The sequence below is a fragment of the Mollisia scopiformis genome (genome assembly GCF_001500285.1).
Source record: "Mollisia scopiformis unplaced genomic scaffold LY89scaffold_32, whole genome shotgun sequence".
Classification (NCBI taxonomy): domain Eukaryota; kingdom Fungi; phylum Ascomycota; class Leotiomycetes; order Helotiales; family Mollisiaceae; genus Mollisia; species Mollisia scopiformis.
Window position 1 is genome coordinate 458,193 of NW_017263612.1, and position 23,393 is coordinate 481,585.

Here is a 23,393-nt window from a genome sequence, read left to right on the forward strand (position 1 = left end):
CGGATGTTTATTTCCCGGAGAATCTGCAACCACTTGAAATGCATCTTCAGATCGAAGATATGACTTCGGTTATATTGCATGCGAACAAACAAAACGCAGACGTTGTATCTATTGTGGGGGACAAAGAACACCGCAGACTGAACTTGAAAGGGCGATTCCATCTTCGGATTGTGACAAAGAAAACAAATAGAAATTGATGAGCGAGGATGACCTGGACTTGAAAGAAGCTTTATAGAGCTTGAAGAAGGCCAATCTGGAACTTTTGGCAGATCATTGTACAAATATGTAGACCTATCGTGGAATATTGAGGTGATTTCCAATATCTCCCTTCCCGTTCAATATCATGATCATGAGGGGAAAACGAATGTGCATGGCTGGATGTTCAGCGGATCTCCTTCAACTTTGCTTTGTATAGTATTAGTCTCAGGGATCATGTATTATCTAGGAAGAACGAAGAGAGCAGAGAAAAGTGAAGTCTGCCTCGGTTGTCGCGAAACCCCTTTCAGCTCGGGCAGGGGTCATTCGACCTTACCGGAAATCGACTAGCATGAAACATCGCCAAACTCAACCGCCACAGCGCAAAGCGGCTTCCGATGAACGATTGGTTGACCGTTTCTGTTCCTAGAGAACAAAGTCTGACAGCTCCTCCACTGCCATCCACTTCAACTTCTGCATTGGCCACAATCATAACGCCTTCACGATACCATTCACGTCCACCGCACAATGGTCATATTGACACAGAGAAGGGGGCTGACCCCTTACTTGCTGATAAGGAGTCTTCCCCTCATTCCATCTCTACTTTATTTGCTGCTCACGTTCATTAACTTTGATTCCGGCTAACAACCACTTGTAGTGCCATACGTTCATTAACAACTTCCTGCTGGACAGCACCACGTTCTTTCTTCTGCCTCTCTTCCTGACTCAAATTTACTACAATAACAAAGTCATTGTTCGACCTCGAGATCGATCAACGAGAAACTCCCTGAAGGTGCCACAAAGACCCGAAAACAAAGCGATTGTTCCTCCTATTTGATCGAGTCGGCTCCCCGCAGATTTCGAACCAAGGATCGAACAATCTACTACACATAAACACATTCACAATGTTTTCACAACTCTTCATCATGGCTGCCTTAGCTGGCGTCGTCCTTTCAAACCCAACACCATCACCGATATTCGGGCAGATCTCGACTCGAGATAGTGCAGTCACCGCAGCTGCTGCTCTACTTCAGATCGCGCCCACTTCTGGATCCTGCTCAGGAGCTCCAGCAGCGGGCGAGTGTGCAACCAACGTCCAAGCAGCACCATACCTCATCTCAGCCATGCAACAATACAGCATCTACAACCTCCACGAGGTCGCTGCCGTCCTCTCCGTCATCGCCTACGAGTCTGGGGAGTTCAAATACAACATCAACCACTACCCAGGTACACCAGGCCAAGGCACTCGCAACATGCAAATGGCAAGCTTCAACCTGATGTATGCAAAGAGCATCCCAGCATTAGCAACGTCCCTTAGCGCCATTACCACCGCAGACAGTACCTCTGGACTGAGCACGGATCAAGTAAACGCTATCAGAGTATTGGTCTTGCCTGACGAGTATACCTGGGCAAGCGGGGCTTGGTTCTACTCTACCCAGTGCAGCTCGAGTGTCAAGTCTGCCGTTCAGGCTGGTGGACAAGCTGGATGGGACGCTTACCTAGGCTGTATCGGTGCTACGGACTCTTCGGAGAGCTCTGCTCGATTGGCTTACTGGACCCGGGCAAATACTGCTTTTGGGCTTTCATAGATGAGTCAAGTCCTTGCTGGCGAGGCTGAGATTTCTAGATACCCTTTTCTTGTACATAGCTATTTCATTGCAATAAATCTTGAAATCAGATGTGATTTCACATACCAAAGTTTGCTTGTTTATTGAATGATTCCTCCTGTGCGTAGTCGCGTGCACGAGTTACCGGAATCAATAGTCCTCAAACACCAAAATCTCTTCCATCAACTGGCGTAAATCCTCAAATGTGTCTGGGGTCTGGGGGGTTTGTTTACATTTTTGGGGGGAGGTGTTGCTAAGCGAGTCACCAAGTTCTATCAACTATCTTACCTAGGTAGAGTCTGGATGTCTAGCAGATTTCTGCCTTATGATGAGGGTTCTACCGAGCTCTGCCCTTTTTTTTTCTTCCCCTGGATACTATATATTTCGAGTGATTCGGTGTAAATCAAGCATACATTATAATTTTACGTCCCTTTACTGACACAATCCTTTCCCCTCCCATGCTCAACCTCACAACATCATCCCACTCGTCTCATTCGACGCCCTACTCTTCAACGCCGCATACAGCGCCTCAATATCATCCCTCCACTGCGTAACATTCGGCCTCAACACCCTCCGATCATAAGTCAACAGCCCATTCACCTCGCCCTCTACATCCGTAGTTTGCGTCCATACCCCGCCACTACAAGCATACATCTCCGTCTGCTCTAACAACTCGGTCAGTAGTTTATGTGCTCTGTAACTCCATGCGTCGAGCGTTTGGTCGATCTCGTAGGTTTGGTTGATCGTGTTGATTGCTTCTTGGACGTTCCAGAGACTATTTGGGACGTGTTAGTGAGGGGGTGGATGGTAATGCGAGGGGAGGGGAGACGAACTGTTCGATTGAGACGTTGTTGCCGATTCCGCCGAATTCACCTTGGAAGCCGATGCGGGTGGGGTCATAAGGTGAAGAGGCGGTGGAGTAGAATGGGGAGCCACATTGTGGGTTGGCATAGTGGTGGTTGTCCTTGTGTATTTTGTCAATGAGCATTCTTTGGTGATAAAGGCTGGAAATCTTACACTAAAGTCTCCAGCTCCGTGGTCATACCATCCTGTCGTACTATCTACTAATCTCGTAGGGTCAAGAGACTTGACGAGTGCTGTGAGGCCGAATTCAGGATAGCCTTGGATTATTTGACCCCAGCCTTCGTTGTAAATAATCTTAAGTTGTGCATTAATACATGGCACTTCAAAAATCCTCAGAGACTCACCCAAACAGCAATACTAGGATGACTTTTATGCTGGTTTACAAGCAGTTCCAGTTGTCTCGTGAACTCAGCTTGCTGATCCGGATCAGGAAGATACGTTATACTGGTGCAATTTGCCAGGGTATAGCTCTGCAACGGTCGAAGAGCAGGCATATCTTGGATTAGAAGGAGACCCATTTGATCGCAAGCCTGGTAGAAAAGGTCGTTTTCTACTTTGATCTGTTGCCGTCTGTCAATCAAGAAGCACGCCTTATTTGTGGCCTCAACTCACATGTTTCCTCAGCATATTGAATCCAAGGCTTTTCAGTACTTCTAGGTCATAAACCATAGCCTCTCTGTTTGGTGGAGTATAAATCCCATCAGGCCAAAATCCTTGATCCAAAGTCCCAAACATGAATAACGGTTGCCCGTTCAAAAGCGGTCGTACAACACCATTTACCGTACCCTTCGAGATGGTGCGGAATCCAGTATAACTCCGCACAACATCGGACCCGAAAGTAATACTCATATTGTAAAGAGTAGGAGAATCCGGCGACCAGAGAGAGGGCGAAGAAACGCTGAATTGGAAAGGAGAGTCTGAGGTGCCGTTGTGTGTTGCAATAGCTTCTTCACATCCGCTTTCGTATATGGTTACTGAGACTGGTGTGGGAGTTCCGGAGGAACTGTGGACCGTAATGTTGACTGTTTGGGAAGTTTAGCAGATATTTGAGATGCAGAGACAATTGCGTACCTTGGCCATCCATGTTTGCATCCACATCTAGTTGAGTGATGAAGTCGGCTGGTGCAGATTCGACCCAGACACTTTGCCAGATACCGCTGCATGGTGTGTAGAAGATGTGAGATGGGCGTAGAGTCTGTTTGCCCATTGGAATGACATAGTCACCAGAATCGGTGGGATCGTGGACAAAGACAAGTCTAAGAGACTATCAGTAAAGGTGGTATTTCGGATCTGGGCAAGGGTTCACGTACAGCTCATTGTCTTCATCAAACTTAGTGTAGTTGGTTACATCAACTGTAAATTTGTAATATCCTCCACGATTGAAACCAGCTTGCTGACCATTGATATAGACGGTAGCTTCATAATCGACTGCTCCGAAATTGAGTAACACTTGATTGCTAGACCAGGAAGATGGTACGGTAAAGTTGGTCGAGAACCACGAGTAGAGACGATCAGTTTCCATGATACCTATGGACTGCTTAGCCAAAATATCGGGATTGCCTTACCATGGTCGTTTTACCTGAAAGTGCGCTCTCTAAACAAGACGGTACCAAGACTTCATTTTCAAGCGTCTGACCAAATGGTGGATCTTCAGTTGCATTCAAACTGGCTGCATTTTCATATCTCCAGATTCCATTGAGGTTTTGCCCTGGAAGCACCGAGTGTCAGCAAGCTTCTTTGTTTGAATGCTCGCAGCATCAGCATAGACTCTGCAGTCAGAGACACTCTCAAGTACACGTAGTTATTATGGACTTCTCTGCTAAAGAGTTTTATTAAGTCGTAGATACCTACATTGTGACCGTTGCAATTGTGGTCTAGGATACTCAGGCCAAGGATTCGTCCCAACTTCATAAGTCCAATTCGTCGTCAATGGAGGGGTCTTGACAGAATAGGTAGTGTTGCTTTGAGCAGCGGTAAATGCTGCCAATGGCAACAAAAAGAGCTGGCTTGTGAAGCGCATGTTGTCAAGGAACAACAAAAGCTGACAACCAGAATATCTATTAACCAATTTTCAACTCGAGGGGATTCAAAACAAACGGAAGAGAAAGAAAAAGTATTTCGAGCGGGGTATCGTTCTTACTTATACATCGGATCTTACATGCAACTAGCTCAGGAACATACTATGAGAGCCTCTGCAGATCACACAACATGAGGAGAAGGCAGGGAACCCGAGAAGCACTGGGAAGCCAGGGATGGCTGCACTCTTCAGATGAACTTTTCCTACTCAGGGATGGTACTCCGGTATGACAAGGAGCCATCGTGATCATCGTATCCTTTACAAATTTTTTGTACGTGAACATCCGTCTTCTTGAGCTCCGGTGTAAAGTACACCGGTACAAGCGTTCAAGTCAGACGCGGGGCATTGTGGAGTATTAAGTGCATTTGCCAGCCAAGGAATATTGACCGGAAGCACATAAGCGGCGTGATCTCGGGGCTTGAATATGCTGGGCAAACGTCAACCTGCATATCAGGATAAAAAATCATGTCAAAGAATGTGACGTTGAGCTGCTGTTACATGCGAGGGGAGACTTTCCCCGCACTTGCCAAGATCCTTACTAAATTTGGAGACGACCCCACCTTTCAGGGACACAGCAGCTTCTAACGAATCCCAGCAGCAAGAAGGTTGAAAAGTAGTTGGAGATTTATGTGCGAAGGCCGAAAGGTGTGGATCTTATGACAGAAGTGTTATGTCGAAATAGGTACACATCGAGAAGTGAGTAGATCGTCTTCTACTGATCATTAGATCTCATCAAGTGAAAATAGCTTTTGAGTTAAGCATTGACTTCAGTCAGCTCACAATAAACTCACAATAGCAATCTTCAACTCAATTGAATTGAAAACATATGAAATGATATCTCTCCTTCTGTTAGCCTCCATTTCTGAGCAACCACGTCTCAGTAATTGATATCGCTTCTCCCAACCTCAAAGCTCGCACTTCGAGACTTTCAGGCTTTGAGCGAAACTTTCTCAACTCCACGCAAGACAATGATGGCGTGCCAATAGGTATCGCCTGTTGTGTCGAGGAGACATAAAGCTGCATAGTAGCAGAGCCGTCAACATGTGCGATGTTGATGACTCTGGTTGATTCAACGAGAAATGGGTGTGTTGGCAGCACAATATGCCAAGCTTCATCAACACTGCTTGACATCAGTGCACAACAACAGAAGTGAAATACTGCTGTGTACATGGCATTGATACAAGGAAGAGAATATCCAAACTGGAAGTTACCACTATTGAAAGGGACACGCTAGACTAACGTGGTTTCTCCACATATCGTGATTATTTTCAACCTTAAACAAATCTTAACCAAACCTCCACAATATGTCGACCTCATTTTAAAGATTGCCAAAAATCCTTTTCGGTACCAAGCAGAATTATGTTTCATCCTGATTATGGATAGCTTTGTGACCCAAAGCTTCAGATATTTCTCCCGACTCCTTATTTACACCAAGAAAATAGGCATGCCCGCATCTGTCATTATTTACATGGTCCAATTTGATAATAAAAAACATGATAGGGTATCGATGAAAGAAATGCGCGCCTCAAGATTCTCTAGCCTATGTTCCTTCATATGGCAACGTGGCCATAGACGGAGCATGATTTAGACACGAGTATTCCGGTGTCACTGGTCGGTCCTCCAGATTCGGATTACGCAAGGGGGAAGGCGACGACGGCGAGTATGGTGCCGGATCCCTAGGTGGGATAGGGTTATTGTAGGCCGAAGACTCGTTGTACGGTGTATAAGTTGAGGGTGGAGCTCCGAAGTCATACGGTTCCGTTACTGCTGTATATGCTGGGCTGCTTGGACGAGGGTTCGCATCCCTAGCTGGTCTTCCACTGAATTTTCCACTGCGACTCGCATAGGATCTCCCTCTGCAGCAGAGGCAGTAGACCAAAAACCCGAGGACCGCTGCGACGGCGACAGCACCCACGCTGATGCTTGCCTTGAACCTAACCGTGTCAGTCACTGGAGTGTGATGGGCAGTACTGTTCGCCGTTGGGCTGGTAGTTGGGGCAGTTTCCGTTGCTGCTGTTTTCGATGTACCGGTTGAGGATGTGGTCTTTGAAGCGCTGGAGGTTTTCGTCGTCAACGTCGAGCTATCCGTCGAGGTTGTCTTCACCGAGCCAGTTGTGGAAGTAGCAACGGCAGTGTTTGTGCTCTGAAGACTGCTCACAGAGATAATTGTTTGAGCGACTCCTTGTGGGATCGTAAAGGTTCCATTTCCAGTCGAACAATCGCACGATCCATCTGCTGCCTGAGATGCGCAACACCAGTTTCCACCTCCACAATCTACCATTGACCCATTATTCGCCGAGGACGGTGTGGCTGGATCATCTGCTCCTTGTTGGCAAAAGCAGCTTTCTCACTCTCGCTCTGAGGTCCGCACATACCTAAACAGAATCCCCCACAGAATCCGTCATTCCACTGCAGTTCACGTTAGTTTGCATCCTTGGAGAAGAAGCAAACGAAGGATCTCAGGTAACATAGATCTGATTCTTACCAGAGGATTTGTGCAAGAGCCACGAATCGTCGTACCCAGCGGGAAGCTTGAGCCCACAATGGTCAGATCCGTAACGACACAAGCAAAATTCGAGAAACATGTCCAGCCGATCGGACAGCACTGAGTCGTGATTGCATAAGGATCACAAGGCCTCGAGTCGTTTGCCCAAGCTCGCCCAGGATAATAGCACTGGCCTGGCTGCTGAGCTTCTACACTCGCAACCCAAGTTGCCGCGATCAATAGCCCTGGAAAGTAAGTCAACATGCTGAAAATTGTCTTTCTGACTACCGTAACGTCCGAGGACAGGAGATTTCCTCCTATCTATATCTCTACTCCGCGCAGCCTCGCCGGAGGCTGGGGAATCTCGTGCGCGCACTTATCGAAAACGCCTGCAAGCCGCATTTGGGCGGAGTGCAACCCTCCATCACGAAATTCGAATGCCCTCTTCCACCCGCCCAATGACAGCGGAGTCTATGAAAGACCTGCATTCGAATGGGCTCTTGGCTCAAACAGCCTGTGAAGCTTGCGCGCGCTCTTACGAGCGATGATGTATCATGAACTAGCTACAAGGCAAAGTTGTGTCGCAATTACTTGAAGTTCTAGGCTGCCGGTGAAGATTTCGGTGCTAGCTACCTTTCACTCACCGCGAGTCTCGAGTCAAGCCTCCTGGAGAAGCCTAGGTGTCCCTCTTCGATCCTCGTATTCCTGATCAAGCTTGATTTTAAGGTGGTTGCTTTTTCCTTAGCGTTTTAGAGTTCCTGCAGATGTCCACGAAGATATGCTTGCCTCGTAGTGAGTAGTTGCGATATTCGCAACGTCTTATAGCTGGACTTACTATTACCTGAAGATATGAAGTCGCAAAATACGAACTTCCAATAATCTTAATCTCCACCGTGGGCTCCAGTCGTACGATGTCTCAGTGCGAAAGGCACCTCATCACTTCTATCCCGAGTCACGAGGCATGACGAAAAAGACCTCTGAGGCCAAGGGCGCATGGATCTCACGATGTCCAAGTCATAGAACTATAACTAGGTTCATTGGACTTCTCTTGCTCCCTATAAAAGATGAGACCCAAAAGTTCATATGTCTTAACACGTTAGTCACATGAATAGTCTTTCCCGCCGCTTCATCTGCTTGCTTTCTTGTCCCAGGACTCACACTTCCTCCGCAGCATCCCTAATAACGTCCACTACTTTGTCAGGCATACTCAGCGTCACCATATGCCCACTCTTACACCTCTCGACTTTACTGCCTACCATGGCTGACATCTTTGCTTGATACGCTTCGGGTAGGACCTGATCATTCTCACAAATCAGATACACGCTAGGTATCTCTTTCCACCCAGCATAATCAGTGGTCGCACCCCATCCCGATAGAGGCTGAGGTTTAAGAAGCGAGAGCCATTTCTCTGTGTCCTCTGGTGAGAGATCGTTGAAGAGGAGTTCTCGTGGACGAACGCAGTGCATTTCTCCTGCTTCTTTTCCTGTCTGTTCGAGTCAATTAGCGAAAATTACTTTGCGGTGAATTCTGAGTATAACCCAGACATTCCGAACTTTCCAAAGTATGGATTTGACCCAGACATTTTCCGCCGAGTCATTTCGAGCTTTGACTCCAACATTAAACACCCAACAATCATTCAAGCTCCAGTTTCCAAAGACTTCTATTTCAAGCAAAATATAACTCACCTCCAAATCCATAAACGGCAAAGCAGCATGGAAATGCCCCACCTCCGCAATCCCCGCACACAAAAACACCAACTTCACAACACCGCCCTTCCGCCCCTCCTTCCTTCCCAACCCTTCAATAGCAGCACTCCCCAAGAAACCGCCTGCCGAATGCATCACCATCAACACCTCTTTCTCTTCTTCTTCGACGAGTTTCTTGACCACGGCTCGGATGGCCGCTTCGTCGTCTTTCATGGACGGGTTGCCTGGGGAGCGGGACCCGGTGCTGGGAAGTGAGACGGCTTGGGTTTGGAAGCCGAGGGAGGAGACGGTGTTGGAGACGCCGGTGAAGACTGTGGGGCCTTCCCAGATGCCGGGGATGAAGACGATTGTTGGTTTGGGCATTGTGGAGGGAGTTGAGAGACGAGGATGAGATGCAACAGGTTTTTGAAATAAATATTACATGAGGACGTGGTAAGAAGAGAGGTTGATATAAAGACGACCCCATGTCAAAAGAGGAATACAATGCGAGATGCCGTCTTTGAAAATGCAGCTCGTTAATTGGTCGAAAGCCCGATAATACAATCTTCATTGGATTCCTCTTACACTTAGCCCATGTACAGAGTTACGGCTGATCGTTAGTGCTTAGTCTGAGCTGGAGCTATACGTAAGAGCAGCTAAGTGGCCAGCTCGGCCTGTCCCGAATCCGAACCTCAATAAGGCTACTCTACTGAGAATCGATGAAAGGAAGTACTGTTCTCTGCTTGATATATTCCAAGATCGCAAGTACTTTCTCGTCGTCGAAGCGTCTGCCAACAAGCTGCAACGAGATTGGTAGTCCGTCGAATTCCTCCGCATCATCTAGGTATTTCATTTAGAAAACGTTCCTTGTCGAGAGATATGAAAGACTCACATAACTTCCAATGATCCTCGTCAATATCCGTCATCGGCTTGAAATTCTTCGTCGCCACATCTTTGTCCTTGTCAACCTTGCCTACAGGAAATACAACGGCGGGATAATCCAATAAATTCCACTGGCTAGTATACCCCCAATACCTCGCCGTATCATGTTTCAGAGCAACCCCAGGACCGGCAGGACAAAGGATCACATCGACCATTCTTCCACTTTCCCCAGACGCCGTCTCGTTCCACACTTTCGCGTATTCTTTCCGATATGCTTCTCGTTCTTCTTGCCAGTAATACAATTTTTGTGGAGTCAATTTCTTGACGCATGGATTCTGTTTAATCATCCACGTTGTGAGCGGTCGCCACGGCTCTCCTGATTCGGCGATCGTGGCAGCGTCTTCTGCGCCGCCGTCTGTGAAGTAGAGGCTTGAGATTATGGCCCAGGCTTCGTCGTGCAGGTATGGATGCCAATCTACGATTTCGAGGTTTGGTAGTGTTTGGAGTTGCGAGACGAGGGCTTGGAGTGCGCGAGTTAGGGGCGGGTGAGGAGTGACGACTCCGTCGTTCCACGTTATTGCAATTTTTAAGGGCTGGGTATCTGATATTTGGATGGAAGTGTTCCAAGGCATTGGTATGAGTGCGGGTTCGGAGAGCCAGGGCTGAGAGTCGAGAATCGTCTTCATGAATAGCTTGATGCCTTCAAGACTGGTGCTCATTGGTCCGATTACTCCTGGTATTGGGTCGGCGCCTGCCATTGTGGAGCACCATCCATCTGTGGGAATGCGAAACGCAGTCGGCTTTAATCCATATATTCCACAGTTTGCCGCTGGACTTCTGATACTTCCTGCAACTGTTAGAGAGCCTACTCAGAGCAAAATCAGAAAGTCAATACCTCCTACATCTGAACCTATGCCAAGGCAGCTTCCACCAATCCCTATCAAAGCTCCTTCACCACCACTGCTGCCACCAGATGAGACGTTCCTGTTGGATGGGTTGACCGTCACGCCATACAGGTTATTATCTGTCTCTAAATGCATCATACTCTGTGGTTGAGTAGTCCTCGCATGAAAGACTGCGCCAGCATTCCACAGAATGTCCAGTACGTGTGCATTTTCAGTAGCAGTCTTGCCCCACCAAGCGACGTAGCCTGCATTTAGACCCAGTTCTTTCATTCCAATCATCTCTTTAACGCTGATTGGAAGTCCATGAAGAGGTCCGATAGGCTTTCTGTGTTGCTCAAAATAATCATCGAGTTCCTTAGCCCGAGCTAATGCTCTCTCGGGAAGAAGCTCGGTGATGCAGTTCGTCTAGATATGATTGGTACAAGAGATTGAGGATATAGAGGGTTCAAAGAAAACTCACTAGTCTCTGTGCAAGAGCTGCTCGACGGAGGAAGGCGGTCGTGACTTCGACTGCACTTATTTCTCCTTTGCCTAGCATGGCAACCAGATCTTCTGGAAGACATTGAGTGATCTTAATGTCTTTGAGCTCGAGAACCTTGCCTGGAATATCTAAAGAGCATTTTGGAAGTGCGTTCAAACTTTCAAGTCGCGCAGAGATCTCAGTGATGCCTGGAACTCTTCCAATACTTGCATCTCTGTATTCCTGAGCTTCTCTCGCAACATCCTCCCACTGTCTCTTTGGCTTGGTCTTCTTCGACGTTGACATTGATTAACTCGCCCAAATAGTTTCGGGAGATTATTTCCCATACTCATACATAGCCATTGATGCTGCTCGCTGATGCATCATGACTCTTCAGCTGGCTGCCTCAGACGCATACGCTTGTAGCTGTCTGATTGGCCGAGGGGAATAAGCACTCAATCCAAGTCCAACCAGGATTATGGACCACTTGATCTCCAAAAGGCCCAGAAAAGTCATCAAATGTAAGCTTTTGTTGCACATCGCACATGGCATGTCTTTGCTTTTTCTGACCGGATAAATTCGTCGAGGCGGAGAAAAAGTCCTGAAGCTGGTCGGAGAACGGATGCATGAAGTGTCCCCGCGCCCCACATTCACATCCAGCCCGTAGTATCACTTTCCGCGATGCAGCTTAAGAATCCGCTTTTGGGACGGACGACGGTTTTGTCTCATGATTTGGAGGTCACATCCCACCTTCGGGGTGGCAGCAAGATGCTTCACGCCCTGCGCACAGCCATATGGTTAGTACAGCACTAGTTTTATAAATATTAAAACTATCTGCTCAAATTCTGCTTCAGTGTCTACATCCCGTCTTCAGCTTCTTCGAATTCAAGCTCCGAGCTCGGCCTACTGTTCTTCTCGTCGACAGTATTTCAAAGTCCGTCATTTCCATTGGGACAGACCCAAAATGACTTCAGAGAATCTACACCAAGCACAGAATGGCATCAATGGCCACAAAGATCTTGAAGGTCTTGGCGGAACAACAGACCTACCTCCCGCAGACGGACCTCACAAGCAGCAAAACGCCTGGTCAACCCCAGGACCAGCTGCTTTTGATTTCAGGAGTAATTATCCCCAATGCAATGCAACTACACTATACCATAACTAACGCTCTCCAAGGCGACGTAGTAACAACACCAACCCCCTCAATGCTCGCCGCAGTACAAAACACTACTCTCCTCGACGACGTATTCATGGAAGACCCAACCACCACCTCCCTCGAGTCCCACCTCGCAACTCTCACCTCGCACGAAGCAGCTCTCTTCGTCCTGTCCGGCACAATGGGCAACCAACTCGCGCTCCGCTCGCACCTCACCCAGCCTCCGCACTCCGTGCTCTGCGACTACCGCGCTCACATCTCGGAGTGGGAAGCTGGGGGCGTGGCTACGCTCTCCGGTGCGCTGGTTAGATGCGTGGTACCTAGCAACGGGGTTTATTTGACATTGGAGGATATCAAGAAACACGTTGTTCTAGGAGACGAGATACATAGTTGTCCCACTAAGGTCATTTCATTGGAGAACACGTTGGGTGGGACGATCATGCCATTGGAAGAAGTGCGACGCATAGCAGCATTTGCGCGAGAGCACGAGATTAAGATGCATCTCGACGGAGCCCGGATCTGGGAAGCTGTCGTTGCAGGTGCAGGGTCATTACCTGACTACACTAAAGAATTCGATAGTGTCAGTTTATGTTTCTCGAAAGGATTAGGTGCGCCTGTGGGAAGTATTCTAGTCGGGAATGCGAAGTTTATTAAGCATGCTAGGTGGGTGAGGAAGAGTATCGGTGGTGGTCTACGACAGCCTGGTGTGGTCACAGCCGCGGCTCGAGTCGCTGTAGACGAGACGTTCGGAAAGGGACCGAATGGTGAGGGTGGTCTTTTAAAGCAAAGTCATATTACAGCGAGGAGGATCGCGAAGATATGGACAGATATGGGCGGGAAGCTGGATCAACCAACTGAGACGAATATGGTGTGGTTTAATCTTGACGATGTTGGACTTTCAGAGGATGAGTTCGTGGAGTTGGGTAAGAAGCATGGATTGAGGCTGCTAGGTGGACGTTTGGTGGTGCATTACCAGATTAGCGATGAGGCGGTGATTAGGTTGGAAAAAGTGATGAAGGAGGTAATTGAGAAGAAGAAGACGAGTGGAGGTGGTGCTGTTGAGAAGAAAGGTGGCGAGAAAGCCTATGGGACGTGATGATAGAAAATAGATCTGCGGTACATAACACCCAGAAAATAGGCAAGATGCTCTAATATACACGACTTATCATAATGTCTGTCTTGCTTCAAGGAAGTAAACTTAACCGAAAAGTATTCGCAGGATGGACAGACATTCATTTCACACTCATATCCATCCTGCGCGCAAACTGACAATGCATCTTTCTTAACCACACAACTTGAGGGGGAACAGAGGTATTTTCTAAACCAGACATCCACACAATTTCTTTTCTTTTCCGGGTCACCGGGATCAAGACCAGACTGTTGGTCAGAAACCACTCCCGCACAGACATTCGAACATTTATCACCCAATTCTTCGATTTGATGACAATGATGATGCCGTGCCGAAGTTCTGCAGGAGAAAACGGAACTGAAGGCGCGAGTGGAGGTGTGTAAATCGCATACACATGGCTCAAAAAGGGGGTATATCTCGCTTATTTGTCAGCGAAAGCGAACCAATTGTCCTCGACGTGCACGAACATTGTGACGAGGATGAATTTTATGAAGATTAGTTAAGCAGAAATGTGTATCTAACTATTCATACATATAAAATCTTAACATTTTCAAGTGTCTTCACACCTGATCCTACAAACCATCTCCCTTTTCCCCAACCACCATTCTCACCTATAACAAGGCCTCAAAACCGTGAACGGAATTTCATCCCCACTCCCACTCTCACTACATCCAACCCCGCTTTACCCCTAGTTCCCACTCCGTACGGCATCTCATCATATGTATCTAGTTTCTGGAAGCTCGCTCCGCAACAACAACAAATACAGTGCTCAAGTTGCGAACGTCCCTCTCTGATCCTGTGTTGAATCCTGCGTCTCAGCAATTTCAATGGCCGCTGCGGCAGGTATGCCGCCAATCGAGGATCCCCACTGGCAGCTATTCTGGAGAATGGTTGACGAGGAATGAATTGACCTCTTCAAAAGACAGTATTAAAAGACTAATATCAAATGAAGTGCTCGAACTTGAGGCGAGAACAGATGGAACAAAGAGTGGTCCGTTCTTAAAAGATATCATATAGGACCCTTGAAGCGGTTCGGTGCGTGTGAACAGGCTGACTTACCATTATGTGTTCTATGAGATCTAACGTCTGACGTATGACACAGGCAATAGCCATCGAGAGACTGACCCGATGTAACAGAGAGGTCTTGACAGGCCGTTGAGAACGGAGTGTTTTTTGAAATGGAATGCCTTTGGTTACGGAGGTGGATCGATGAGCGGACTTGCCCCGTTTAACGGTAGGAGGTGAATATACTTCCCTGGACACTTTGCAATCTTGGTAAATTACAGATAAAACCCGTTTCATGAAAAGGTCTTGTCTCCTGTGAAGTCCTAGGGTATGTTCAGTGGAATGGCGATAGGTCTTACCAACCTTTTGTCCAAGGAATGAAAATAATGAGAACCTGGACATGATTTAAGTTGCTCGCATCGATTAGGATCGGGAGGTTCCTGTCAAAATCGCCAAGACACAGGTTCCCAAGGAATGAAACATGGACTGTCCCTTCGGATCATGTGGCTGAAGTCATTGCTTGAATGAAATTCATGAATGGGCACAGATGAACTTCAGTGGCCCAATACCCAGTGCTTGGCTTCTTCTTATTTGAGTCTTCGAGGATATCCGAGATTTATCCTGGCCCCCATGATTATTCTTCGAAGTCCTTTCGAAAGTATCATGAATCCATGTTTTTGTTGTCTATCGATCTAAGGCCGAAAGTATGTATTGCATACCATGTCCGTGCCATCATGTGGGTATATCACGGCGGATACATTTATCGAACCAGAAGCGGGCTACTCCTAGACCGCTGATAACTAAGGCAAGATGGAAGTGCGCATTACGTGAAGTATTCGTTTTGAAGCAAAGACGGACATGTTAAAATCTCCATGTGATATGATTGGCTGTTGTTACACGGGCCGACGACTAGGAGCTCTTCCGAGCCTAGAGCACATAGCGTACCACCATCCGTGACTTTATAGTCGTTATCCTGTCAAGTGCGGAACCCAAACCTTTCCCCACATTCGTCTCAAGAAGCTGAGGGGTATCCAGAAAAGCTGACGAATGGAGAAAGCCGGTCTGCGCTTAAGACCACATGCCGAGCTTGAAGCCGGCGGATCCTGGTGATGCTACATGTTCCTACCCATCATCTCAAAACAGCTGCTGCCCCTCCTTCATCCAAACGATAGCATTCGCCCACGATAGAATTGGGCAAATGGGACATGTGCTTTGCTCTACTATTTGAGTTGAGAATCTTCCGAGTAATGGGCATCTCCTCTGTCTTCATATCTTCATTCCATACACTGAGCATATCTTTTCAATGTCGAATCCTACTGTTGTAATCATTCCTGGAGCATGGCAGCCAGCCGAGGCTTTCGAGCCGTTCGGCGAACATTTGAGAGATGTAGGATATCCTACAGAGGTCATCTCATTGAAATCTGTAGGCGGAACTGAGACTCCTCTGGCTGGGCTGAAGGAAGATGCAGACGCCGTCAGTGAGGTTTTGACGAAGCTTGCGGACGAGGCTCGAGATATCGTTTTATTATGTCATTCTTATGGCGGTGTTATTGGTAGTTGTGCGGTAAGAACCTTTCCCGTCAAAGTACAGGTTTCTACCCAGAAACATCATCTGTTGATGATCCTACTTCGTAACAGAGTCCATTTACCAACAGTTCGTGTTCCGATTATAGTTCGATGAGTTCTGACTTATCTTAGATCGAAGGCTTAGACTTTGCCACAAGAAGAAATGCAGGCAAAGCAGGCGGTGTCATCTTGACAGTATATATGAGTGCTTTTATGTTACCGAAAGGCATGAACGTACTGGATGGTCTGGGGGGGAAACCGATGCCGTGGATGAAAATCGAGGTGTGTCTCTCAAGTATTATCCCACGTTGGTTCATACTGATCCACCCTTATATCAGGAGGACAAGTGCTTTGCAGTAGCTTCAGAGCTACCTCAAATTGCACTGAACGATATGCCAGCAGAGAAAGCCAAGGCGTATTCTGCTCAGTTAACCCACACGTCCGTTTCTGCTTTCGCAACTCCATCCACGTTTGAGCCTTGGGCAAATGCCATCCCTTGTACATACATCTTCTGCGAGATCGATAATGCGCTTCCCCTGCCGGTTCAACAACAGATGGCCTCTCAATTGGGACCAAACGCCACAACGTTCAGTTTGAAAGCAGGTCACTGTCCGTTTTTGAGTATGCCAGAACAGTTGCGAGACGTGATTGTCAAAGCCTCTGAAGTGGGATTGAGCCGCAAAGCAATTTGAGAAATTGTATCGATTTGGAAAGGTAAGGGTAGGTCGTTCTAGTGTTGTTTGTGTGGTTAGAATCAGGAGAGAGCTTCGGGGGCGTCTTTCCAGAGAGTTATTGTAAGACAGGAATAGTTCTGAGGGTTCTTCATAGCACCTCCCATCGGATTGACATAATTCCAAACCCTAGTCGCACCAGCTACTAAGTCTTGGTGTGTGACACATGAAATTAAGGCAATGAGAAGATCGAGGCAGAAAGTTCAATGTAAGACAAAGAGGGGTAAGATAGAGATGATCGAGATCGTGGCGATCTGAACTGATGACGATGTGTAGTTCCTGAGATCTGATAACGAAACAAACAACATAAATCCCGCGGACAACGATGCTATCCCCGAGCAGTTGAGCTGGCATTGTAACTGTAACAGCAAATAGCGTCCCGTGCACAGGGAGGTTCAGTTGGAAACGGGAAGGTGTATTGGCGGACTGGACGGCTGGCTACTGGAATTCGGACCTCATGTCCTTTTCAATGTCCCAATTCGCCCAGAGTCCTGGGAGACCAGCCTAAGACATGCGACTTCCCTTATTCAAGGACGTGTCCTGATGGAGGCAAGAATGATCTCGATTGCTTGTGGCTTCGCCTTTCGACACGAGCAGAGTGATGAATCGTGACAGAGAGAAAAATGACGGTATATGGAATTTCGACGCAATTCGGACGACAAGGGAAGTTGAGGAAACTGGAAGGGCAGAGTGAAAGTGTGAAGGTGGGAGAGAGCTGTCGCGCTCTCAGGTGACACGGCATAACCTTATTGGCCCCACAGTCCTAGCTTCCAGTCCCAGCCTCTTCACCGTCACAACTTCCCTCCTTCCTTTCTTCCCTTCATTTTCTTCAATGCTCTCAAGTAATTCATTACAATCTTTTGCGGAGTTCACTCCGCACTTTTGACCAACCCTAGAAGTTTTGAGTCACCATGACCCTTCACAGCCCCTGTCCGCGCCGCACCAAGTTGCCTTTGTAATCTTACAATCCTCGGTGTTTGCTCGTACACAGTATTTTCACATTCAAGTGTCCTATCTGCGACTTTCCTTGGTCTTAGCGTTACAGTCATCCCGGAGAAAATGTCAAGGTTGCGGTGTTTGCTTGTAGTGGTCGTGAGATTCATTTCAAGTATAAGTTTTCTCTTGACTCCCCTGATGAACAAATTAAATCTCCTTCATGCTATGCACTGTCAACTCTCAATGTACACCTACCTACTTTACTTGTTCATAGTGATCTTTTTCCACGGTCCACGATGTTTGATAAGATAGTCAATGATAGACGATACAGGCAGGCTCCTCGCAAAGATGCCAAGTCCGACAGTAGAACGCGGCATTCTTTCCGGTCCAAGCACATGCGTAACGATAATCGCAGAGAAGAACAGTGGTCTTCACACGAAAATAGAGCTCTGAACATTGATGTCAGTTTCCCAGACACGTTTGAACTACGCGATGATCAGGCACCCAAAGCTAGGGCATACGCTCGTCCTGATTGTGCAACGGTCTCAATGCCGAGTATCTTCAAAACAGGGTACAATGGGTCTATCTTCGATAGATTTGGGCATAGAGATGTGCATGCTGAAGAGCCTCCACCGTCCTCCAAACGAAGGTCCTTTCCTTATGTTAGGTTGGATTCGAGTGATGCGAACTTCTTCGACTCCTCGTCCCGTGTCGAGGATGACAAATTTCACGCCGACGAGTGCATGTATACACAAATTGGTGGACCATCAACAATGCGGCCTCGAAGTGGAGCATTCGGACTGAGTGGCTATAACTCTTGTTACAACGAGCCATCATACTATGACTGTTCGCTTATAGAACTCGCTCCGGACACGGAGCAAGCATACGAGGACCATCCACACAACTCTTTCGTCGAGGATGAATTTCTCAAGTCATTGCTGCCTGCTGAGATCCTCAGCCTCTATCAGCAAACTCCAGAGCTGCCACTTGACCGCCATGATACTATCAATGCATCTGGACACCTTCTTGAGATCGAGGCAGCTCCTATCATCGCCGATAGTTTCAGCCATGGTAGAGCGCTAATTGAAGAAGCGCCCTTACGACTCTATGATACATTTTCCCACCAAGTTGACACTAGCGAAGACATTATCAACGAGGTAATGGTTGTTACAGGAGACATCATGGATACGATGATGGAAAGTGTGCTTGCAGTAGATGTGGTGTATGGCAATCCCACTCTCGAAGCAGAGCTCGAAAATTCCCCAGATCCTCCTTTCAACAGCTCATATCACAGAGAGCCACGAGATGCCGATATCAGCAGGTTCTTACAACAAATGGCTCTACACACGCAGTCAGCTCCTCCTCCACCACCTCTAAGGCCCCATTTTGTGGATCCAAACCACATTCCTTTGCGCAATCTTGCATTCGAGCAAACAACCAAGAGTCAAGATGATCATCCACCAAGCGTTGATTCAAAAGCCCAACTCGATCGCTACAACAAATGGTGGACCGACGCTCAAGCAAAAACATCCACCACGCCAGCCGTCCTGGACGGCGTCCTACGTTTTCTCCCAAGCACCCCACCCAGTCCTCAATCTGAACCCGACTGGAGATGGGCCGCGCACAAATTCTTCTGTCTCGCATTCAACTTGCAACCGCTATCCATCCCCCAACAAGATACTTCTGACTTGTAAGTAATATATCTCTCTCCTCACCTTTTCTTCGCACTCAAGCTAATCAACCTCGTTCAAGCCTCACATTCACAGCCCCACCAACCCAAGCTACCACAAACCTACGCGCCCTCCGCGCCCAACTCAAGCTCGAAAAAGTCCGCTGGCACGAAGATAAACTGCGCTCCCTATTCGGCGACGCAGTCGCGCGTGACGAGCGAAGCAAGAGCGTGTGGAGCGCTGTGATCGGGTTGAAAGAGACTGTTGAGAGGGCGTTGGAAGAGTCATGAGTGCTGAATTTTCTTTAAGAGGCTGTTTCTTGATACTGAATCGCGGCTTGAAGATGATATATTAATGATGTGCATTACGTGTGGTAATGTTATAATAACGGAGCTTAATGTCTGATGGTTGATGTTTGGATTTCTCTCGTACATTAGGACTCGCTTGTTCAGGGGTTGAGAACAGTTCACGTGCTCTGAGCTTGGAATGCTGGGTCGTTGCATCTCTCTTATAGCTTCAACTGCTTTTGCTTACGTTTATCTATCTTCTTAAAATAGCGTTGTATGAGGAATCGAGCAAGGACCTTACTTGAACAAGGTGTCCTTCATTTTCGACCGGCATTCCCGATATTTGAATTCATCTCTCAAGCAAAAATGTCTTTTCCTCTCAGCGCATCTCCAGTTCTCAATGCCCGTCATTGAGATAAAACAAGACCTCACATATTGATAAAACACGTTGTGAAAGGACAAGATTCCATTCAATTCTCATCTCCTATCCTACTCCCAATAACCAATCATCATGACCCTATGCAACCGGATGATCCCATGCATACATGCAATCCATTTTGATAAACCCCCAATCATCAGGCATCACATTGCGTCGCATCCAAAGCCCGCCCAATTAAATGTCCGTCATCGTCAATCCAATCGCGGCCTAAAAGCCCCTGTCTTTCTATACATCTCTGCCAACACAACTACGTACGCCAGGCACCATTAATCCAACAATACACTTTTTCTTCTCTTCCCTGTTGCTTCTCAGACCTCTCTCTCTGATCTTTCGGCAAAAAGAAAGAATGCAAAATAAATGCTTCCCTATACAAGAACAACAACAGAACAGTAACAGAAAGGAATTGTTGCCTCCCAAAACCCATTTCCCTATGTTATGATACGTTATTAAAAGCGGAAGGTAAAGCGTGAGTGTCGTTATTGCAAAAGTAGAATATTGATGGCATGCTATATTACTGCAAGCGCTTTCGCTTCCTATCTTCTTCTCTCATCTCTTCTTCGTGTTCTTCGTCTCGTTCGGCGGTCTCGGCTGGGTTGAGAATGTGTGCCATGCTACCCCTTCTAGTTGGTGGGCCGGAGTTATCTTTGAATAGACCTGTGCCACCACTTTTATCTCGAGAGGATCCCCAAGACCAGCTGTTTAGGTGGTCGACAGTACTTCCATTCGTATAGGGAGGAGGGGTTGTTGGCCGGGATCCTTCGGTGCGGCCTTGAGATGATGCTTGTGTAAGTGAGTAAGAGCTGAAACTATCACGTATGTGTTGGTCCTCATTTAGAACTATCGGACCTCTCTTGGGTGATGAAGGCCACTGGCTTGAGGACTGGCCAGAAGCAAATGGTGAAGAGGCATTCGCTTGCCAACCTTGTACGTTTCGAATGTCTGCTGAAGTATGGCGTCGAGGAAGGTTGGTTGGCGGCGATGCTACAGTTGCTAGAGGATGAGGAGGTGGAGGTGGGGGAGGAGCTTGAGATCTGAGTGAGCTTGGAGACGATTGTGACGTGCTAGCCCCAATCGACCCATATCGGCGAGGAGTAATCGATAAGTGAGAGGGAACGGGCGGCCGATAGTAGTTCTGTCGAGGGGGTACTCCCATGGTCGGGGCACGACGAGGATCATCTTGTGGGATTTGTCGAGGCGAGACGGGGGCGTTATCGAGTGAGAGATTGGAGAAATAGGGCCGACTTCCCGAAAAAGGAGGTTCGGGAGGCTCTTCTAAAGTTCGGATAACATCAACTTGTCGTTGTATCTCGGCTTGCATATTGATGACTGTGCACGTTAGTAAGCAGAGAAAAGGGAGGGTCTGACTGTGCTTACCATCCCGGTGTAGAGGTGTATCTGGATTAGGAATAAGTGAGAGGATAGCTCGAGACATGTCATGATTAAGCTAGGAAACAATTAGATAGCTGGCAAAAGAGCAGTACCAATTCAGTTGACATCGAAGACATAGACCAATAAACGAGAATAGCTTACTTGGAGCGATCTAGACAAAGCTTCCATAACCACTTGATTCCTGACATGCATGAATTGCGAATTATCCTCGCTTCTTGCAAGCCTAGCATGCACCTCATAAAAATTATGTTCAAGATGGGTTAATCTCGACTCGGTCGACTCTTGCATCGATAGCATTGGCTCTGCTGGTGTACCGGGTTGCGAAAGTGGGGGTTTCGGAGCAGAATATGAATCTCTGTGTACCAAAGCATGTCTTGATGCTCTGCGTTTGATCTCTCTGAGGCCAATGAGGTCGCCCCGTTTGAAATTACCATTTCCATGCTTGAATTCCCACAAAGGAGATTCGGGTGACCCTGTATGAAAGACATCGCTGACTAGAGCACGTTTAGCAGGCGTACTTAGCACGTAACTCGTTTTAACAAACCTTTGTGAAAGCCGTACATGTTCAATTGTCGCACGAATGACGAGATATTTGTGTGCTTGAAATATTGTCTGTGACATGTGAGCCAATATCTCGGGACGAGAGGTGCTCTTAGAGTACTCACGAAAGGACTTTGGAAAAGTCATTGGAAGGAGACATTACAAAGCTTTCAGCTGAATTCGACCATGATATCAGGTGCTGTATGCTTTGATCTTCTAACATACTGTACGTCCATTAGCAGGCACATCAGCTATAGTCTCAGCTTGTGCTTACTTGTACAGCTTGTGGATGAAAGCAGTCTGTACTACTTTAGGTTGTTGAGCACCTGCGGCGGCGGCAGCAGCAGCATTAGGTCCTGCCAGACTGCCAGAACTTGGCTGATCCCCCATCATCATTTGATCATGTACGCCGTTTGCATCTGTATCTGGGCTTGTTCGAGAGGGGGGAGCCATCGAACTCGTCGCAGGAGGTGTCACCTCCATTGGGTCACCGACAGGCGGAGCTGAGGTCTGTAGGATAGGAGTTTGAAGGATTGGTACTGTTCGAGCGGTCATTTGGCCTGGTTGAGTATCGCCCATGAAGGGACCCCGTTGCGCTCTCTCGTCCGTTGTTTCCATCGTCGAGTTACCTGTCTCCGTGTCAGTTCCTATCGGCGCAAATCGCACAGTGAAGTAATTGTCGGGGAGGAGCTGCGATTGATCTGCGAGAGGAGGAGACATACCTCATTGCATCCAGATTGACGATTCTCAGGTCTCGCGATGTATGGTGATGGAAGAAGCTCTTCTTTGTCTGATGCTACTGCTGATATGCAGCTATCCGCGACAGGGTTCACTCAAGCCGTGTGGCCACTCAGCCTCGCTGCAGCGCAGAATTTCTGGAACAAAGGATTGCAAGTTGGTCGAGGACTCAACGAGTGTCGCGTACGATGCTGCTGCTGTGGGAGGTGTTGAGGAAGTCCTGACTGTCGATTTTGGAATGCCGTGTGCTGAATCTAGAACTGAGAATAGCGTAGATGTTCTGTGCGAGCTCGACTCGGGGGCAAGCTAGTGTGTAGACTGGACCCCGCCGCGACTTTCTGCTGGCAGATACTCCCAAGATAGGGGTCAACGACGAAATGCACATGAACATGCACCTGCGACACAATACGATGAATCTTGAAGGTGGAGGTGTAGCAGCTGAGTCGAGATCAACGACAACGACTTGATTGACAGTCGTCGATTCACCAGATACGGGGTTCAAGGAGCAAAGGCAATTGGAATGCTATCATAGGCAGGTCATAGCAGTAGCACCCAGCACACCCTGGCGGTGGACGGGGGTCTTGTCCTTTTCTTTCTGTGGCAGAACAATGCCAATACACGGTTAAACTTCGAGAAAGGGATGGGAA

The 23,393-nt window shown here is 47.7% G+C and overlaps 10 protein-coding genes across 10 annotated transcripts; 4 read left to right on the forward strand and 6 right to left on the reverse strand.

The window, feature by feature from the left end:
- The first annotated feature begins 624 nt into the window (after window positions 1–624).
- LY89DRAFT_690986 (uncharacterized protein) lies at window positions 625–1,890 on the forward strand. Its single transcript, XM_018216203.1, has one exon. It carries the CDS (start codon window positions 1,122–1,124, stop codon window positions 1,782–1,784), a length of 663 nt encoding a protein of 220 aa, XP_018062907.1. The 5' UTR covers window positions 625–1,121; the 3' UTR covers window positions 1,785–1,890.
- A 380-nt stretch (window positions 1,891–2,270) lies between these two features.
- Window positions 2,271–4,686, reverse strand: LY89DRAFT_676954 (putative hydrolase; the record flags this gene model as incomplete). The annotated part of the gene is made up of 9 exons (XM_018213645.1): window positions 2,271–2,577; window positions 2,636–2,766; window positions 2,820–2,960; window positions 3,011–3,226; window positions 3,279–3,688; window positions 3,738–3,922; window positions 3,977–4,193; window positions 4,246–4,374; window positions 4,518–4,686. 9 exons carry the CDS (start codon window positions 4,684–4,686, stop codon window positions 2,271–2,273), a joined length of 1,905 nt encoding a protein of 634 aa, XP_018062908.1.
- Window positions 4,687–5,953: 1,267 nt separating this feature from the next.
- Window positions 5,954–7,722, reverse strand: LY89DRAFT_690989 (uncharacterized protein). Its single transcript, XM_018216204.1, has 3 exons — window positions 7,229–7,722; window positions 7,119–7,152; window positions 5,954–7,062 (listed from the first exon to the last, which is right to left on the reverse strand). Exons 1-3 carry the CDS (start codon window positions 7,490–7,492, stop codon window positions 6,284–6,286), a joined length of 1,077 nt encoding a protein of 358 aa, XP_018062909.1. The 5' UTR covers window positions 7,493–7,722; the 3' UTR covers window positions 5,954–6,283.
- A 660-nt stretch (window positions 7,723–8,382) lies between these two features.
- On the reverse strand, window positions 8,383–9,297 carry LY89DRAFT_676956 (alpha/beta-hydrolase; the record flags this gene model as incomplete). The annotated part of the gene is made up of 2 exons (XM_018213646.1): window positions 8,383–8,715; window positions 8,914–9,297. The coding sequence occupies 2 exons, from the start codon at window positions 9,295–9,297 to the stop codon at window positions 8,383–8,385; spliced, it is 717 nt and encodes a 238-aa protein (XP_018062910.1).
- A 322-nt stretch (window positions 9,298–9,619) lies between these two features.
- Window positions 9,620–11,466, reverse strand: LY89DRAFT_599681 (amidase; the record flags this gene model as incomplete). Its single annotated transcript, XM_018210109.1, has 4 exons — window positions 9,620–9,753; window positions 9,806–10,642; window positions 10,691–11,105; window positions 11,161–11,466. The coding sequence occupies 4 exons, from the start codon at window positions 11,464–11,466 to the stop codon at window positions 9,620–9,622; spliced, it is 1,692 nt and encodes a 563-aa protein (XP_018062911.1).
- A 492-nt stretch (window positions 11,467–11,958) lies between these two features.
- LY89DRAFT_629746 (uncharacterized protein) lies at window positions 11,959–13,413 on the forward strand (the record flags this gene model as incomplete). Its single annotated transcript, XM_018211219.1, has 2 exons — window positions 11,959–12,281; window positions 12,337–13,413. Exons 1-2 carry the CDS (start codon window positions 12,125–12,127, stop codon window positions 13,410–13,412), a joined length of 1,233 nt encoding a protein of 410 aa, XP_018062912.1. The 5' UTR covers window positions 11,959–12,124.
- A 596-nt stretch (window positions 13,414–14,009) lies between these two features.
- On the reverse strand, window positions 14,010–14,950 carry LY89DRAFT_690994 (uncharacterized protein). Its single transcript, XM_018216205.1, has 3 exons — window positions 14,548–14,950; window positions 14,398–14,480; window positions 14,010–14,344 (listed from the first exon to the last, which is right to left on the reverse strand). The coding sequence occupies exons 1-3, from the start codon at window positions 14,850–14,852 to the stop codon at window positions 14,070–14,072; spliced, it is 663 nt and encodes a 220-aa protein (XP_018062913.1). The 5' UTR covers window positions 14,853–14,950; the 3' UTR covers window positions 14,010–14,069.
- A 445-nt stretch (window positions 14,951–15,395) lies between these two features.
- Window positions 15,396–16,708, forward strand: LY89DRAFT_788921 (alpha/beta-hydrolase; the record flags this gene model as incomplete). Its single annotated transcript, XM_018223209.1, has 3 exons — window positions 15,396–16,014; window positions 16,149–16,298; window positions 16,355–16,708. The coding sequence occupies exons 1-3, from the start codon at window positions 15,754–15,756 to the stop codon at window positions 16,706–16,708; spliced, it is 765 nt and encodes a 254-aa protein (XP_018062914.1). The 5' UTR covers window positions 15,396–15,753.
- An 845-nt stretch (window positions 16,709–17,553) lies between these two features.
- Window positions 17,554–19,962, forward strand: LY89DRAFT_788922 (uncharacterized protein). The gene is made up of 2 exons (XM_018223210.1): window positions 17,554–19,373; window positions 19,436–19,962. The coding sequence occupies exons 1-2, from the start codon at window positions 17,980–17,982 to the stop codon at window positions 19,641–19,643; spliced, it is 1,602 nt and encodes a 533-aa protein (XP_018062915.1). The 5' UTR covers window positions 17,554–17,979; the 3' UTR covers window positions 19,644–19,962.
- A 507-nt stretch (window positions 19,963–20,469) lies between these two features.
- Window positions 20,470–22,973, reverse strand: LY89DRAFT_333510 (uncharacterized protein). The gene is made up of 7 exons (XM_018206809.1): window positions 22,731–22,973; window positions 22,283–22,637; window positions 22,134–22,232; window positions 22,013–22,080; window positions 21,610–21,962; window positions 21,454–21,523; window positions 20,470–21,405 (listed from the first exon to the last, which is right to left on the reverse strand). Exons 2-7 carry the CDS (start codon window positions 22,624–22,626, stop codon window positions 20,591–20,593), a joined length of 1,749 nt encoding a protein of 582 aa, XP_018062916.1. The 5' UTR covers window positions 22,627–22,637; window positions 22,731–22,973; the 3' UTR covers window positions 20,470–20,590.
- Window positions 22,974–23,393: the final 420 nt, after the last annotated feature.